This window comes from Musca domestica, unplaced genomic scaffold (genome assembly GCF_030504385.1).
Source record: "Musca domestica strain aabys unplaced genomic scaffold, Musca_domestica.polishedcontigs.V.1.1 5, whole genome shotgun sequence".
Classification (NCBI taxonomy): Eukaryota; Metazoa; Arthropoda; class Insecta; order Diptera; family Muscidae; genus Musca; species Musca domestica.
Genome location: NW_026712346.1, coordinates 20,573,934 through 20,593,839, shown reverse-complemented (window position 1 = coordinate 20,593,839; position 19,906 = coordinate 20,573,934). Strand labels below are relative to the sequence as shown.

The 19,906-nt window shown below is 34.9% G+C and overlaps 1 protein-coding gene across 2 annotated transcripts; it reads right to left on the bottom strand.

Annotated features, from left to right (window-relative positions):
• Nucleotides 1-917: 917 nt before the first annotated feature.
• LOC101887993 (tRNA modification GTPase GTPBP3, mitochondrial) lies at nt 918-9,331 on the bottom strand. Of its 2 annotated transcripts, none has more exons than XM_059128193.1 (3): nt 8,782-9,331; nt 8,455-8,710; nt 918-1,149 (listed from the first exon to the last, which is right to left on the bottom strand). In XM_059128193.1, the coding sequence occupies exons 1-3, from the start codon at nt 9,316-9,318 to the stop codon at nt 1,133-1,135; spliced, it is 810 nt and encodes a 269-aa protein (XP_058984176.1). In that variant the 5' UTR covers nt 9,319-9,331; the 3' UTR covers nt 918-1,132. The 2 variants fall into 2 exon arrangements, with proteins under 2 accessions (XP_058984176.1, XP_005175990.2); XM_005175933.4 differs by lacking the exon at nt 918-1,149 and adding an exon at nt 6,981-7,901 and having other exon boundaries at nt 7,959-8,710; nt 8,782-9,329.
• Nucleotides 9,332-19,906: the final 10,575 nt, after the last annotated feature.

Sequence of the window (19,906 nt, the reverse complement as noted above, 5' to 3'; positions counted from 1 at the left end):
TTGAACAACTGTTCAAAAATCAATCTGAAAGGAAGGAACAAATCATAGACGGTGACCGCTCAGCTTTGACATCCCAAGTCCATATAGAGGGATCCGATATACCATATGACAAACAAGTTATTGACAAACTTTCAGTTGAATGTTCAAAAGAAATTTCTGAATGTGTAATTGATGATTATAAGTACATTAATATAAACACAAAGACGTATGCCCTCCCAATAATAACGACACAATAAATACCATAAATAACTGTAGGACATTGGCAAGTTCGCAGCTGGCTGCTATGTCACAAGTACATCCTGGTATCGTCTGTGATGCTGCATACTTTTTTCTGTGCAAGGAATCCAATGTAGTAAAGTATAGAATGAAAAACGAAGATGAGAAACAGTATTCAGAAAATATATGTGATAGATTAAAAAATGAAAACTCCATTACTCCCCAAAAAAGCATTACTCATTTGTTTGATAAACAATCAACTCTTTCAAATTCAATTTCAGATATTGCTGATAATTTAAATATTTCTGGATATCATGATAAATCAAAGCACTTGATAAATCAAAGCACTTTGAGAATAATGGACTTAGCATCATAAAAAATATTAGATCCAATATATATATATATTAAATATGTGCACTTCAATATAGCATGTCAAATTGAAAAAAAAATCACGCTAAAAAGATTTTCATTGGCATATTTTCACGCGATACCATTCCGAAATTGTATGAATTGTTAAAATGCGTCAAGCCATTCTTGAGTTATCAGCGTAGAACCTACCATAACTTTCTTTTATATGGAAAAAATAATTCTTTATTTTGTTCACAAAAAACGATTCAATTCAATATGAGAAGGGGGGGGGGGGGGGGGGGGGGGGGTTGTTAATTGATTGAGGGGTTGTTAATTTTTTTTTGTCTTTCCTTTTTTGTGTAGGCTCGTTGGGGTGTACTTTTTTCGATACACCCATTATAAAAAATGGTGGGACAACTGGATTATTATGCCATTAATCCATTGCCAACACTGAATAAAAGCCCCACATGTGAAATACGGGCAACAACATTCTCCACCATTGGAGGGCAAAATAATCTCGGAGCACTTGCCATTCCATTGAAAGGATTTGTTGTTTCCCACATCTCATCTAGCCGCCCAGGGAAGCTGAAAAGAAAGAAAAGAATTATTCGGCCCAATTACGGTTGTCGTTTCTATAGTCGTCGTCGACGTTATGTCTAAGTCGCCGTCGCTTCGATTCAAAAATGGTGTTGCGGTAAGGCATAGAAGCGACATCGATAGTTTAAAAACAAGTAAAAAAGCTGTAAGTTTGGCCGGGCCGAACTTTGAATTCCCTTCACCATTTGGTACAAATTTGGCATTTTTCAAAAAATTAAAATCCATTAAAAATTCTGTAAACATCTTAAAAATACCGAATGTAGGCGTGTAGGGTCTATACGACGACGTCGACCTGCATACGAAACTTTTGTCATAAGCGTGCACAGACAATTTTCTGGCATAGGGTGTAGTATCCATTACGTACTTCAAATACAAAATTTGAAATAATTCCGGCAAATAATGTCGCTAAAATCGGGGGTACCATTTTATGGGAGCTATACGAATACGAAGACGTGGACCTGCACGGACAATTTTCTGTCACATGCTGTAATATCCATTACGAACTTCAAAGGCGAAATTTGAATCGATTTCGGTAAATAATTTCGCTAAAACCATCAAACCGTACCGTTATATGGGGGCTATACGAAGCCGTGGACCTACATGGCCCATTTTCTGTTTTGGGCTGTAGTATCCATTACAAACTTTTCAAAAACAAATGATTGGAAGACGCGCATTAAAGCTATTCGCCAGTTTTACCATGGAATTGAATGATAGAGCTGTCTAAATGATATTTTTGAAAGAAAATCTGGCCATTTCATTAATTTTTCCCGCTGTTTAACTACTTTAAAAAATGGGGAAATATATTGAAAAAATGAAAATAACTTGTTGCATGCAAAATTGACAGGAAGCGGGCATAACCTCAGGGCTGTATTTCTGTAGTTTTACGAAGCTGTTCTACCTCCTTATTGTACCATGCTAGTATCCATTTCGAACTTCGAGTACCAAATTTGAAACAACCGCTATATTGGGGCTATACGAAGAAGTGTGCCTGCACCGACAATTTTCTGTTATAGGCTGTAGTATGCATTACGAACTTAAAATACAGGAAAAGACGACGTAAAGGATCATTATTGGCATAGTTTGTAGAATAATAATTTATATGAAGCTATTGTTAGTTTCGCGTTGGTCTATATGCTACGTTTATGTGCAGTCTATCTAGAATAACATCTGACAATATCTTCCCATGAATAACCATTAATTAAAAAGTTACATTTAGCATAGTACGGCGGCTTTTCAATGAAGGTAGCTTTATAAGGTTTAACCTATGTTCATAACTTGGCAATGTTTGTTGGGTCCAACTATGACCACGAAGACAAAATAATAAAAATTGCTTTTGAACGGACTCTAATAAATTAGAATGAATGACATATCCTGGATCCCATATTACAGACCTATACTCTAAGATGCAGCGCACCAAAGAAATGTAAAGTTGTTTACAAACTAATGGATCCAAGAATTCTTTACTCCATCTCTTTATAAAGCCCAAACTTTTATATGCGATATTAATAGTCAAATAAATATGCTCTCGAAAGTAAAGTCTATGATCCAAATAGATTCCAAGATCATTCATACATGTTACAGAGTCGATTAGACAATTATTAAAATAGTAACTCGACGCGATTTTCTTAACTCTAAAAAATGATATATGTTTGCATTTTTTAATGTTTAGTTCCAAAAGGTTATCTATACACCACTGGTAAAAGTTGTTGAGATCAGCCTGTAAAAGCTGTTAATTCGATTCAGCATTAAATGGAAGAAATATTTTTACGTCATCCGCATACATTAAGACTTTAGAATGGCATATTACGTTAGGTTAGTCGTTTATAAATAGTGTAAACAGGTCCAAAATGGCTTCCTGTGGTACAACAGAACTTACATTAATTTTATTCGAAATTTTGTTGCCATATTTCACCCTTTGTGATCTTCCTGTTAAATAAGATTTTATCCAATCTAATAATGAGGCACTAAAACCCATGCTATGCAACTTAAATAACAACAACTTATTGTTTACTTTATCGAATGCCTTACTGAAATCAGTATAAATACAGTCTATTTGGCATTTCATTCTAAATCCTTCATTTACAACAGTAGTAAGTTCCAAAATGTTTGTAACAGTTGAGCGATGCTTTCTAAAACCATGCTGAAATTTTGATATAATAGACGATACTTGAAAAGATATTATATCAGTAACTAACTTTTTAGAAAGTTTTGGTATGGTATTAAGCTTTGCAATACCTCTGTAATTTGTGACATCAATTCTATTACCTGATTTAAACAAGGGCACAATATAGGATTCCTTACACAATTCCTTATTTAAGACCATATATTGCGATCTTATGACAGAATAGTTTTTAAACTCTAAATGTGAACCACTTCTCTTAAACTTTGCGTAGATTTTATTCTTTTTATACCCTCCACCAAAAAAAGTATGGAGGGTATATTAAGTTCGTCATTCCGTTTGTAACTCATCGAAATAATCATTTTAGACCCAACAAAGTATATATATTCTTGATCAGCGTAAAATTCTAAGACGATTTAGCCCTGTCCGTCCGTCTGTTGTAATCACGCTACAGTCTAAACGATAAAGATAGGAAGCTAAAATTTTGCACAGATCTCTCTTTTATCTGCAGGCAGGTCAAGTTCGAAGATAGGCTATATCGGTCCACGATATCGTATAGCCCCTATATAACGGTACCCCCGATATTCGGTATTTTGATGATTTTACCCACATTTTTCAACGGAATTGTCTGAAAATCCACACAAGGAGTTCCTTGTGGGTACTTTATACCTCGGCAGAGAATTATCTATGTAGGTCCACAATATCGTATAGCCCCCATATAACGGTACCCCCCGATATTCGGTATTTTGATGATTTTACCCACATTTTTCAACGGAATTGTCTAAAAATCCACACAAGGAGTTCCTTGTGGGTACTTTATACCTCGGCAGAGAATTATCTATATAGGTCCACAATATCGTATAGCCCCCATATAACGGTACCCCCGATATTCGGTATTTTGATGATTTTACCCACATTTTTCAACGGAATTGTCTGAAAATCCACACAAGGAGTTCCTTGTGGGTACTTTATACCTCGGCAGAGAATTGTTTATATAGGTCCACGATATCGTATAGCCCCCATATAACGGTAACCCCGATATTTGGAATTTTGATTATTTTATCCACATTTTTCAATGGAATTGTCTGAAATTCCACAAAAGGAGTCCCTTGTGGGCATTTTACCCCCTCAAAAAGAATTGTCTATATAGGTCCACGATATCATATATCCCCCATATAACTGAACCCCCGATATTCGGTATTTTGATGATTTTAGCCACTTTTTCCAATGGAATTATCTGAAAATCCACACAAGGAGTTCCTTGTAAGTACTTTACACGCAGATATTGATTTGTCTTTATAGGTCCACAATATCGTATATCCCCCCATATATCGGCACCTTCCTATATTAGATATTTTAAAGATTTTAAAAGAATTTTTAGTGGATTTTATTTTTTTGAAAATTTTCTAATTTTGTTCTAAATGGTGGAGGGTATTCAAAGTTCGGCCCGGCCGAACTTACTGCTTTTTTACTTGTTATTCTTCAATTTAGATAACAGTGGTGTATTCCACGGAGAACCAACATTCTTAAAAGCTGCGGTTTTTGGAACATTTTGTGATATAGATGATTCAAAGGTATGATAAAACACGGTTAACATTTCATCTAAAGAACTAAGTGAAAACAGCGTAGTCCAATCTAATGAACTCAAATGTGAATTTAGGCGTATATAATTCGTCTTTGAGAAGCTAAATTGTTTGGTATGATTTCTTATGGTTTGCGGAAAGAGTGGATAATGGGATTTGGATGTTTAATGTAGGGTGATGCTTGTCTTCAGGAAGGGTTATGGGATTGCAACTGGAGAGTAAAATATCTGAAGGATTATTGACAAATATAAGGTCAAGGGTTCTTCCAAATATGTTGCTAATTTTATTAATTTGTGAAAGACCACTACTAATTAATGGAGCAATAAATTGTTTTGTAGTTTCATTCAATTCAGCTGGTAAATATTCTTTATTATCCTCACTTTAAATCCACTTTAAGTTAGGAAGATTGAAGTCTCCAAGAGTAATCAATATATCTTCGGATTTTGCATGCTGAAAGGCATAAAGAAAAAAATCAAAGAAAAACAAAACATGCTTCATATATTTATCATTACTTGCGCATTACAAACATACTCATATATCCCATATGAACAAGTGATGTAGATTGTTAGATGATTAAGGCGAATCTTTACAGCAACTATTTCAATATCCAGCAGTGTAGAGAAGAAAATTTCGACAGCAGGTATTTGAGAAGAAACGGCGACAAGGACTTCACCGCCTCTACTTTTTAAACGATCACGTCTAAAAATTTGAAATTTGGAACATAAAATTTTTGCGTCGTAGATATTGTTTGAAAGCCAAGTTTCGGTAAACGCGATAACCTGATAATTCAGAATATAACTGTTTTTAAATAAGGATGATGGTTTAGTGTTTAAACCTCTAACATTCTTATAAACTAGATTAAAATTATCCACAGTAGGTACAATATTTAGTTTTTTTGATTGAGATGTTGGCAAATATACAATATCAATATATTCGTGTATATCGGTTTTTGCCAAAAGGATGGGTTAACTATTATTTCAAAAATATCCTCAGGAAAAAGAATTTTAAAAAAATCTTTCTTCGTTTTTCCGCATATTTGAATTTTAAATTTTTTTTTGCATCAACATTTATTTTGCTCTTTATAAATGACATGACATCATCCTCAGACGTTGAAGCAGCAAACCTTGCAGCAAATACTGTACGTTTAGGCAAAATTACTTTTAGATTGGGCGGACTTGGAGTATTAGGAGTACTCATTATATTTGGCGACTTTGGCGTGATTTGAGGAGAGAAAAACCATTTTGACACAGACAGAGTTAGTTCGGACGTAGGTATTGAAAGTGGTGCAGATTTTGATGTAGAAGTGATTTTGGACGGTGTTAACTCAGTTACTACTGCGCGCTTCTGATTACAAATTGATGACGAAGCAGTTTTGGATGGTGTTTCTTGAATTTTCTTCATTCTAATTTCATTCATTGGGTTATCTAACGTAATTTCAGTCGGTTTCTTCCTTTTTCGTAGGGAATCAGGTGGAGACTGCAAGAACTGATCTAAGCAGGTTGTTTGTTTTCCTTGTTTCAAAAATAAATAGATTTTTATATGTTGTCTTATACGACGCCAATCGGAGGATGTTATGATATGCATTTTTCAACAAGTTTAACGAATTTGAATACATTTTCATTCAACATTTTCAATTTAAAAATTGGTTTGACAGTTTATTGTTCCAGCAGCTGTGTCGAAGCGACTACCTGTATTCGTCAACCATGCTCCATACCATGGTACAATGAAGAGAAGGTAGGACAACTTTGAAAAAACTGCAAGAATGCGACGCCAATCCGAGGATGTTATGATATGCATTTTTCAACAATTTTAACGAATTTGAATAAATTTTCATTCAACATTTTCAATTTAAAAATTGGTTTGACAGTTTATTGTCCCAGCAGCTGTGTCGAAGCGACTACCTGTATTCTTCAACCATGCTCCATACCATGGTAGCATTTATTTTGAATAAATAATTGAAAACCGCGATAACTGAATGAAAGGTCGACACTCTGACACTTGTATTACGTACAAAAACAAATTTGCATGTGGTTGTTGTTACGATTGTTGTACACTTGCTGTTACCTGTATTATTCTACCATGAGTTTTAGCTATATCCAAATCTGAAACGATTTCAATATAATTTGACAAATTTATATTCGTTCTACATTTCGTTACACATTCTACTAAAATTAGAGATACATAGCGTGTTTGGTGCATGAAATCGGCCGAAAATTTATATGGGATCTATATCTGAACCGATTTCAATATAATTTGTCAAATTAAGTTTTGTTCCAAATTCCGTCACGCATTCCAAATTCGGAGACTGTGCACATAAGAAACAAGTTTAATTTTAACTTATAAATACATTTCTGTATTTTCCCGTACATGATTAAAACGTTAATTATTATTTCATAATATGCGTAATTGGTTTCGTCAATTGAGAAATAATTAAAATTTGTGATTTTTAAAGGTAAAAAATAATGTAAATTTTGTGTGTACTTGTTTTTAAACAGAATTTTGTTATTGCAGAGTTTAAAAAGTAATTAAAATTACAAGTTTTCTTAAAAACACAATTGCACTAGCAAAATCAAATGTGTTTTCATTTCGAAAAAATGTTTGTTGCGGAAATTAATTACGGAATTAATTATTCTTTCGACAGAAATTCGTCTCTGTGACATGCGTAAATATAAGGGTTTCTTGTTTTGGACAGACGAAATTTAAATCAAAGGTTTTAGTGGGTGCACTTTGAATAGTGCACATGTTTGCAGGATTGAAGAGTTTCCAAAAAAAAGTTTAAATAGGCTGACGTAATTTATTTTCCTATACAGAAATCTTTGAATACTACATCTAAAATATCGTCGGTACTAACGTGGCCAGTTATTCGTTCAATATCTTTAATGGCATTTCTTAGTTTAAGTGCGGAAATAGCCATATCTGGATACACATCTGGCGAATATTCTTCAAGATATTCCCTAATATGATCGACACAGCGCTCTAAATGAACACGATATCGGGCATGTGTTAGACGTGGTGCTTCAGCCGATGGAGACCCACAACTGTAAATAAGAAAGAAAGGGTAAGTATTTAATTATTTCTTCATAATTTCGACTCACAGTTCTCTAAGAATATTTTCCAGGTTATCCATAAACTTTTTCATGTTGCATTTATCTTTACAAGATATTCCAATAAGCGTCGGCAAATTTGTTAACACTTGAATTTCATCGCTTGACATCAAATCTATTTTATTAACAATCAGTATCACTCGCTTATTTTTGAGGATATCCTCATGATTCAAATCAAGTTCCTTTAAATATTCACTACAATATGAATCGATGTTGCTGCTAATGAGTGAACTCTTTTCTCTAAAATGCGCTGCATCAGTTATTAAAAAAACTAGATCGGCGTCTTCTAAACACTTTTTAGTTTTTTGTATTCCTTTTTGCTCAATGATGTCGTTTGTAAATGCTCTAAGGCCTGCAGTGTCAACAATACGTAATGGATACCCCCCAAAAGATAACGTTGACTCAATAGGATCGCGCGTGGTTCCAGCTATGGGAGACACGATGGCCAAGTCTCTCTGGAACATAATATTTAGGAAACTGCTCTTACCCACATTTGGTGCTCCAATAATACAAGTGCGAACTCCATCTCTGAGCATTTCACCCTGCCTTTGGTCATTCAAATGCGCGTTAATTTCTTTCTGGACGTTTATCAGTTCTTTTGATAGTTGAAAAATAACATCATCTTCGATATTTTCGTCTTCTCCAAAATCTATGTATGCTTCTAAATGTGCAGCACAACGTATTAAACATTTTCGCCACTTATCATATAGGCGGGAAAGAGAACCATTGCTTTGCTGCAAAGCCTAATTCGGAATATAGAATATTTTATCTAAATTTTCCTTTTTATATATACAGTTACAATTGTTCTACGTGCCTGTTTTCTTTGAGCTTCAGTTTCGGCATGTATCAAATCTGCTAAACCCTCAACTTCTGTGAGATCCAGTTTATTTCCAAAAAAAGCCCTTTTCGTAAACTCGCCAGGCTTTGCTGGTCTAAGGCCAGGTATTTGACTTAAAGCATCGAACATTGCTGATATTACGGCAAGGGATCCATGAACTTGAAACTCACAGCAATCTTCACCGGTAAAAGAGGATGGTCCAGGGAACCATAAGACTAAGGCTTTATCAATCATCTCATTTGTTTTCGGATGATACAAAGCTTTAAGATGTGCAAACCGCTCCTTGAGCGTTGTACTACCAATAATACTACGGAGGCATTTTCTGGTTTGGGGCCCAGACACTCGAATCACTGACACACCACATTTTCCATACGCTGAACTAAGAGCATATATGGTTGAAGCACTTGAATATCTTTTTAAGGGCGTTTGTGTCAAAGGAAACCTGCGTTTCAAAAGTAACATCTTTCCAATACAGTTGTATACAGGAACGAAATGTTCAATGGACTGATTCATTGGAATGAACTACGGCAGCCAGTCTTGCAGAGATGGGAATGCTTATTTGAAATTACTTAACCTTCATAATTTTACTATGAATTCAGGTAGTCGCATCGACGCAGCTGCTGGGACAATAAACTGTCAAGCCAGTTTTGAAATTAAAAATTTTGAATGAAAAATTAAGAAATTATCTAACAATATACTTACTTTTGACAAAACCTTTTAAAATTGTTGACATGTCAATGTCCCCATGCGTTTATGCATCTACCTGTATTCTTCTACCATGGTCAATACCACGCATGGTAGAAAAATACAAGTAAATGCATCAACGCTTGGGAGCATTGATATGTCAAAATTATTTTAGTTTCTTTTCAAATGTAAGTAGATTTTTATATGTTTTCTAATACAACGTCGTGTGGAGGTTATTTTAATGCGTGTTTTTCAACGATTTTTACAAATTTAAATAACTTTTCATTCAACATTTTCAATTCCAAAATTGGTTTGACAGTTCATTGTCCCAGCAGCTGCGTCGATGCGTCTACCTATATTCTTCTACCATGATACCACGGTAGAACAATGGCAGAATATAGGTATAAGCATCGACACAGCTGCTGAGACAATAAACTGTCAAACCAATTTTGGAATTGAAAATGTTGAATGAAAAATTATTTAAATTTGTAAAAATTGTTGAAAACGCTTATTAGAATAACTCAGAATGACGTCGTGCAATAAAACACAAAAATTATACTTATATTTGAAAAGACATTTACATTTTTTTGACATATCAATGTTCCCTAGCGTTGATGCATCTACCTGTATTTTTCTACCATGGGTAGAACCAAGGTGTATTCATGGTACAATAAAGAGGTAGAACAGCTTCGTGAAACTACAGAAATACAGGCCTGAGGCTACGCCCGCTTCATGTCAAATTTGCATGTCACAAGTTCTTTTCATTTACTCAATATTTTTCCTCATTTTTAAAATCAGTTAAACAGCGGGAAAATGAATGAAATCTCTGATTTTTTTTTCAAAAATATGAACAGTTTTATCTTTCAATTTCATGTAAAACTGGCGAGTAGTTTTAATGCGCGGCTCGCAATGTACGCGTCTTCCAATCATTTTTTTTTGAATTCAAAAAGGTTAGATTGACAATCAATGTACTTGTGGTTCCCCAAGTATGACATTTGATAGATATAATAGGGATTAAGGATTAACAAAAATATTTTAAGAATCCCTTTGTTATAAATATTTTATTAGCCCATTAAAATAGAGGTGTTTTTTAGCACGCATAGAAATATATATATATATATATATATATATATATATATATATATATATATATATATATATATATATATATATATATATATATATATATATATATATATATATATATATATATATATATATATATATATGGAATCTATATTCAAATCTGAACCGATCTCGATGAAATTTGTCAGAAATGTTTTTGAATTACATTTGTGAAGATTACGAATGTTAGGGACTTAAACATCGGATGAAATCGGATGAATCATATTTATCTATACCGATTTTCTCCAAGTTAGAAGTACTTTCTTCAGGGTTGAATTCACTCGGACATATTAAACATGTGGCGCACAATAAAATTTAAATCGGACGAAAATATATATGGGAGCATCGAAATCTGAACCTATTTCCAGATATACTTCTAGACTGAACCTGGCTGCGTGTACCTAAATTGATTTGATTCGGACGGATATTACGCATTTGTATTGTTCTACAATACTTATGTATTGTGCACTACTTATGAAATCGGACGACACTATGTATGGGAGCTATATTCAAATCTGATCCGTTAATTACAATTTCCATAGATTTTCAATTGGATGATTCTTTCTCTTTTTTAATAAGGTAAAATATTTTCTTTGTATCAAACGACATGGCGGCAGACAATAAGGATGATAAAGGAATGGAGACTCAAAACCTACGCCCCGAAACAGAGGAAAGGGAAGAATTGGGTGCAAGGAGCATTCAATGGAATTTCCCTAGTATGCGGAGTCAAAAGGAGATTGCGGCAAGAGAAACGGCGGTGACGGCGAGCAAACACGATGAGGGGGCCTCACATCTGGGCAAAAAGGCGTCAGACATAAGGGATGTGACTGTGGGGTCATACTCCCGGGAGGACGATTCGTTGGAAAGCTCGGCATCGACCAAGATCGAGTTAGAGGCCAGAGCGATCATCCGAGATATGGAAGAAACGGCGGTGTTGGCGAGCAAAAGCGATGAGAGGGCTTCAAATCTGAACATAAGGGAGTCAGACAAAAGGGATGTGGCTGTGGGGCCATACTCCCGGGAGGACGATTCGTTGGAGAGCTCGGCACCGACCAAGATCGAGTTAGAGGCTAGAGGGATCATACGAGAGGTGGAATGTACCATGATACTGATGGATAGCCTAGAGACGGAAAAGGATATAGAGACAGCATTTGATTTTATCGGAACTATTGTGAAGACCGAGGAAAGGGAGATACTAATCGATCCAGAAATTCAGGAACAATGGAGACGACTGTTAATGAAGAAATCAAAAATGTTAGCAGCGATCAGAGAATCTCAGTCAAAAATAGCAGAAAGGGTGGAGCAGCCGTACAGCATCATCAATAAAAGGGAAATTGAAGTTCCCACATTCAGTGGTGATCTAAGTGAATGGGAATCGTTTCATGATCTTTTCAAGAGCCTAGTGCACGATGCACCGTACTACACCAACGTGGAAAAAATGCATATGCTAAAGGCGGCGGTAAAACAAACAACATCTAAGGACGCAGGACAACTCTTATGAGGAGGCGCTACAGTTGTTGAAATTAACATACGAGAATCGGAGGTTGCTATTCAATAAGATGGTGGATGACATTTTGGATTAGCCAACAATGGATAGTGAGTCCACGAAGAGCGTGAAGCAGATGCTGGACACAACAAAGAATAGCATTCAAGGCCTTAAATCCATCAATATACAATTGGAAAACACCGAAATATTTTTCGCAAGGGTTATTTTAAGGAAATTTGACAGAAATGGATTAAGGCTGTACGAACAGCAAACAAGAAACAAGAGAAACACAAAAGTTAAGTGACGTTATTCAGTTTTTGGAACAACAATATTTGGCGTTGGAAGCAGAGGTCGAAGATAAGCTGTTACAATCGAGATGAAGAAGAACAAGGATATCCGTCTGTATCGCTGGGGCAATAAGGTGCTGAAGGAAGCGAAAGTTGCCATGAAGATGCCTGGTGGAAATCATGCAGCTAGAAAAAGGCAGGCTGGAGAGACAAGAAATTATGAACTCTGGGGCGATAAACTTTCTAAGGACTGTAAGATGGCGTTGCAAGAGAACGATGACATTTTTCGCAACAGAAAGAGGACGATGCATAAAACGGATTCAGCCTGGAAATTAAAGCCGGCAGACAAAGGAGGTGGGACGTTCAAGAAAGATGGAGGAGTTTCCTGGGTGCCATAATTTAATTTATTTTCTCTTAAAATGTCTGCTCCCTTAGATTTATTTAACTTTTTATAATTTTTATATTTGATACGTATCTTTGCCCCTGCCAAGAATGTTCACGGATAAGTGAACATGTTTTTATAATAAAAGAGAATAGCGGGGCTAACTAGTGTAGATGAGAGGGATTTGTTAAACAGGGATCTTTTTAATACAGTCCATATTATATAAGATAAGAAAATGTGGTGAAGAGACCTTTGAGTTAGAAATAAATAATTCAATTGCTGCATGTGGTATGTTTGAGTTATATTACTGGATGAAATCTTAACTCATACTGATAAGGAAGTGCAGCATGTTTGCTTGCCTGTTTTATGACCTCCCCTAGAATATATGGCGGCATGGTGCACAGGCATGTGTAGATTTGTATCTCTCTATTTCTCTCTCTCTCTTATTCTTTATGCTAGACTAGGTTAAGAAAAATTATCATAATAGAACTTAAGAATTATTTTAAATGAATAAAAAGAGTGTAGTAAAAATAGTCAATCGGTGCATACATTTCTTCCGCGTACAAAGAGTTCATTTGAGTTAAGATGACACCGGAAATAATTTCTGCTCTATAATTTACTTACTAGCCTTTATTTATTGTTAATTTTTGAAATTCCGTTTCATGTATATATTTTTATTATTTTTTTTTTTTTTTATATTTTCATTGAAATCACTCATTTGATTGGATTTCGTGTTGTTTTGATGTTCGAAACAATGGTGTTGCCTCTTTAAAAATAAACACAAAATGAAATTGTATGCGACATGCCCACAAACATTACAATCGGTTGGTACAACATGCAAAATATCAAAAAATTTTGATTTTTTGTACAACCGAGACATAACTTTGTACAACCGGGCCACAAACGATACAATCTTGAATACAACCTCTCCAAGTTGTACAACAAGTTGCTTCGTGTGTGGCTTGCATTAGTTCTACCCAAGGTGAATTTATAAAAGGGGTATGCATCAGCTACAACAACTAACATTTTCCAATAACACCGTAGAGCGTCGATATTTATCAGAGCAATTTGTATTGTGTCTAGAATGGTTGGTATTGAAAATGATATATATCCGTCCACGTTTTGGTATAGTTCCCATATAACGGTACCCGCCGATATTGGGTATTTAGATGATTTTAGCCACCCTTTTCCATGGAATTGTCTGAAATTCAACACAAGGAGTTCCTTGTGAGTACTATATCCCCTGAAAGAGAATTGTCTTTATAGGTACACAATATCGGCACCTTCCGATATTCGGTATTTTTAAATTTTTTGGAAAATTTTTTAATTCGTTTCATATGGTGGAGGGTATTCAAAGTTCGATCCGACCTAACTTACTTCTTTTTTACTTGTTCTAATTATGAATATTGGAGAAAATTTGTTTGAAAATATAGCAACGCTAATGGGATTTGACGTGCCTTTTGCACCCTATTTGGTTATTATTATACTATACTTTTTATAGTAGTTAAATAGCTTACTTTAACAAATTTACAATATAAGGATTCGAATATACGTGCTGGATGTTGATAAGTCTGAAGAGTAACATAGAAGATCGAAAACATGATACTAAACGACCAATTTTATTTATGTCTCTTTTTTGCTTTTCAACAATTTTTACAAATTTAAATAATTTTTCATTCAACATTTTCAATTCCAAAATTGGTTTGACAGTTTATTGTCTCAGCAGCTGTGTCGATGCTTATACCTATATTCTGCCATTGTTCTACCGTGGTATCATGGTAGAAGAATATAGGTATAAGCATCGACACAGCTGCTGAGACAATAAACTGTCAAACCAATTTTGGAATTGAAAATGTTGAATGAAAAATTATTTAAATTTGTAAAAATTGTTGAAAACGCTTATTAGAATAACTCAGAATGACGTCGTGCAATAAAACACAAAAATTATACTTATATTTGAAAAGACATTTACATTTTTTTGACATATCAATGTTCCCTAGCGTTGATGCATCTACCTGTATTTTTCTACCATGGGTAGAACCAAGGTGTATTCATGGTACAATAAAGAGGTAGAACAGCTTCGTGAAACTACAGAAATACAGGCCTGAGGCTACGCCCGCTTCATGTCAAATTTGCATGTCACAAGTTCTTTTCATTTACTCAATATTTTTCCTCATTTTTAAAATCAGTTAAACAGCGGGAAAATGAATGAAATCTCTGATTTTTTTTTCAAAAATATGAACAGTTTTATCTTTCAATTTCATGTAAAACTGGCGAGTAGTTTTAATGCGCGGCTCGCAATGTACGCGTCTTCCAATCATTTTTTTTTGAATTCAAAAAGGTTAGATTGACAATCAATGTACTTGTGGTTCCCCAAGTATGACATTTGATAGATATAATAGGGATTAAGGATTAACAAAAATATTTTAAGAATCCCTTTGTTATAAATATTTATTAGCCCATTAAAATAGAGGTGTTTTTTAGCACGCATAGAAATATATATATATATATATATATATATATATATATATATATATATATATATATATATATATATATATATATATATATATATATATATATATATGGAATCTATATTCAAATCTGAACCGATCTCGATGAAATTTGTCAGAAATGTTTTTGAATTACATTTGTGAAGATTACGAATGTTAGGGACTTAAACATCGGATGAAATCGGATGAATCATATTTATCTATACCGATTTTCTCCAAGTTAGAAGTACTTTCTTCAGGGTTGAATTCACTCGGACATATTAAACATGTGGCGCACAATAAAATTTAAATCGGACGAAAATATATATGGGAGCATCGAAATCTGAACCTATTTCCAGATATACTTCTAGACTGAACCTGGCTGCGTGTACCTAAATTGATTTGATTCGGACGGATATTACGCATTTGTATTGTTCTACAATACTTATGTATTGTGCACTACTTATGAAATCGGACGACACTATGTATGGGAGCTATATTCAAATCTGATCCGTTAATTACAATTTCCATAGATTTTCAATTGGATGATTCTTTCTCTTTTTTAATAAGGTAAAATATTTTCTTTGTATCAAACGACATGGCGGCAGACAATAAGGATGATAAAGGAATGGAGACTCAAAACCTACGCCCCGAAACAGAGGAAAGGGAAGAATTGGGTGCAAGGAGCATTCAATGGAATTTCCCTAGTATGCGGAGTCAAAAGGAGATTGCGGCAAGAGAAACGGCGGTGACGGCGAGCAAACACGATGAGGGGGCCTCACATCTGGGCAAAAAGGCGTCAGACATAAGGGATGTGACTGTGGGGTCATACTCCCGGGAGGACGATTCGTTGGAAAGCTCGGCATCGACCAAGATCGAGTTAGAGGCCAGAGCGATCATCCGAGATATGGAAGAAACGGCGGTGTTGGCGAGCAAAAGCGATGAGAGGGCTTCAAATCTGAACATAAGGGAGTCAGACAAAAGGGATGTGGCTGTGGGGCCATACTCCCGGGAGGACGATTCGTTGGAGAGCTCGGCACCGACCAAGATCGAGTTAGAGGCTAGAGGGATCATACGAGAGGTGGAATGTACCATGATACTGATGGATAGCCTAGAGACGGAAAAGGATATAGAGACAGCATTTGATTTTATCGGAACTATTGTGAAGACCGAGGAAAGGGAGATACTAATCGATCCAGAAATTCAGGAACAATGGAGACGACTGTTAATGAAGAAATCAAAAATGTTAGCAGCGATCAGAGAATCTCAGTCAAAAATAGCAGAAAGGGTGGAGCAGCCGTACAGCATCATCAATAAAAGGGAAATTGAAGTTCCCACATTCAGTGGTGATCTAAGTGAATGGGAATCGTTTCATGATCTTTTCAAGAGCCTAGTGCACGATGCACCGTACTACACCAACGTGGAAAAAATGCATATGCTAAAGGCGGCGGTAAAACAAACAACATCTAAGGACGCAGGACAACTCTTATGAGGAGGCGCTACAGTTGTTGAAATTAACATACGAGAATCGGAGGTTGCTATTCAATAAGATGGTGGATGACATTTTGGATTAGCCAACAATGGATAGTGAGTCCACGAAGAGCGTGAAGCAGATGCTGGACACAACAAAGAATAGCATTCAAGGCCTTAAATCCATCAATATACAATTGGAAAACACCGAAATATTTTTCGCAAGGGTTATTTTAAGGAAATTTGACAGAAATGGATTAAGGCTGTACGAACAGCAAACAAGAAACAAGAGAAACACAAAAGTTAAGTGACGTTATTCAGTTTTTGGAACAACAATATTTGGCGTTGGAAGCAGAGGTCGAAGATAAGCTGTTACAATCGAGATGAAGAAGAACAAGGATATCCGTCTGTATCGCTGGGGCAATAAGGTGCTGAAGGAAGCGAAAGTTGCCATGAAGATGCCTGGTGGAAATCATGCAGCTAGAAAAAGGCAGGCTGGAGAGACAAGAAATTATGAACTCTGGGGCGATAAACTTTCTAAGGACTGTAAGATGGCGTTGCAAGAGAACGATGACATTTTTCGCAACAGAAAGAGGACGATGCATAAAACGGATTCAGCCTGGAAATTAAAGCCGGCAGACAAAGGAGGTGGGACGTTCAAGAAAGATGGAGGAGTTTCCTGGGTGCCATAATTTAATTTATTTTCTCTTAAAATGTCTGCTCCCTTAGATTTATTTAACTTTTTATAATTTTTATATTTGATACGTATCTTTGCCCCTGCCAAGAATGTTCACGGATAAGTGAACATGTTTTTATAATAAAAGAGAATAGCGGGGCTAACTAGTGTAGATGAGAGGGATTTGTTAAACAGGGATCTTTTTAATACAGTCCATATTATATAAGATAAGAAAATGTGGTGAAGAGACCTTTGAGTTAGAAATAAATAATTCAATTGCTGCATGTGGTATGTTTGAGTTATATTACTGGATGAAATCTTAACTCATACTGATAAGGAAGTGCAGCATGTTTGCTTGCCTGTTTTATGACCTCCCCTAGAATATATGGCGGCATGGTGCACAGGCATGTGTAGATTTGTATCTCTCTATTTCTCTCTCTCTCTTATTCTTTATGCTAGACTAGGTTAAGAAAAATTATCATAATAGAACTTAAGAATTATTTTAAATGAATAAAAAGAGTGTAGTAAAAATAGTCAATCGGTGCATACATTTCTTCCGCGTACAAAGAGTTCATTTGAGTTAAGATGACACCGGAAATAATTTCTGCTCTATAATTTACTTACTAGCCTTTATTTATTGTTAATTTTTGAAATTCCGTTTCATGTATATATTTTTATTATTTTTTTTTTTTTTTATATTTTCATTGAAATCACTCATTTGATTGGATTTCGTGTTGTTTTGATGTTCGAAACAATGGTGTTGCCTCTTTAAAAATAAACACAAAATGAAATTGTATGCGACATGCCCACAAACATTACAATCGGTTGGTACAACATGCAAAATATCAAAAAATTTTGATTTTTTGTACAACCGAGACATAACTTTGTACAACCGGGCCACAAACGATACAATCTTGAATACAACCTCTCCAAGTTGTACAACAAGTTGCTTCGTGTGTGGCTTGCATTAGTTCTACCCAAGGTGAATTTATAAAAGGGGTATGCATCAGCTACAACAACTAACATTTTCCAATAACACCGTAGAGCGTCGATATTTATCAGAGCAATTTGTATTGTGTCTAGAATGGTTGGTATTGAAAATGATATATATCCGTCCACGTTTTGGTATAGTTCCCATATAACGGTACCCGCCGATATTGGGTATTTAGATGATTTTAGCCACCCTTTTCCATGGAATTGTCTGAAATTCAACACAAGGAGTTCCTTGTGAGTACTATATCCCCTGAAAGAGAATTGTCTTTATAGGTACACAATATCGGCACCTTCCGATATTCGGTATTTTTAAATTTTTTGGAAAATTTTTTAATTCGTTTCATATGGTGGAGGGTATTCAAAGTTCGATCCGACCTAACTTACTTCTTTTTTACTTGTTCTAATTATGAATATTGGAGAAAATTTGTTTGAAAATATAGCAACGCTAATGGGATTTGACGTGCCTTTTGCACCCTATTTGGTTATTATTATACTATACTTTTTATAGTAGTTAAATAGCTTACTTTAACAAATTTACAATATAAGGATTCGAATATACGTGCTGGATGTTGATAAGTCTGAAGAGTAACATAGAAGATCGAAAACATGATACTAAACGACCAATTTTATTTATGTCTCTTTTTTGCTTTTCTGCAACGTCAGTCTTAAGACAAAGAGGGTAATGTCGTTTGATACAAAGAAAATATTTTACCTTATTAAAAAAGAGAAAGAATCATCCAATTGAAAATCTATGGAAATTGTAATTAACGGATCAGATTTGAATATAGCTCCCATACATAGTGTCGTCCGATTTCATAAGTAGTGCACAATACATTAGTATTGTAGAACAATACAAATGCGTAATATCCGTCCGAATCAAATCAATTTAGGTACACGCAGCCAGGTTCAGTCTAGAAGTATATCTGGAAATAGGTTCAGATTTCGATGCTCCCATATATATTTTCGTCCGATTTAAATTTTATTGTGCGCCACATGTTTAAAATGTCCGAGTGAATTCAACCCTGAAGAAAGTACTTCTAACTTGGAGAAAATCGGTATAGATATATATGATTCATCCGATTTCATCCGATGTTTAAGTCCCTAACATTCGTAATCTTCACAAATATAATTCAAAAACATTTCTGACAAATTTCATCGAGATCGGTTCAGATTTGAATATAGATTCCATATATATATATATATATATATATATATATACATATATATATATATATATATATATATATATATATATATATATATATATATATATATATATATATATATATATATATATATGGAATCTATATTCAAATCTGAACCGATCTCGATGAAATTTGTCAGAAATGTTTTTGAATTATATTTGTGAAGATTACGAATGTTAGGGACTTAAACATCGGATGAAATCGGATGAATCATATATATCTATACCGATTTTCTCCAAGTTAGAAGTACTTTCTTCAGGGTTGAATTCACTCGGACATATTAAACATGTGGCGCACAATA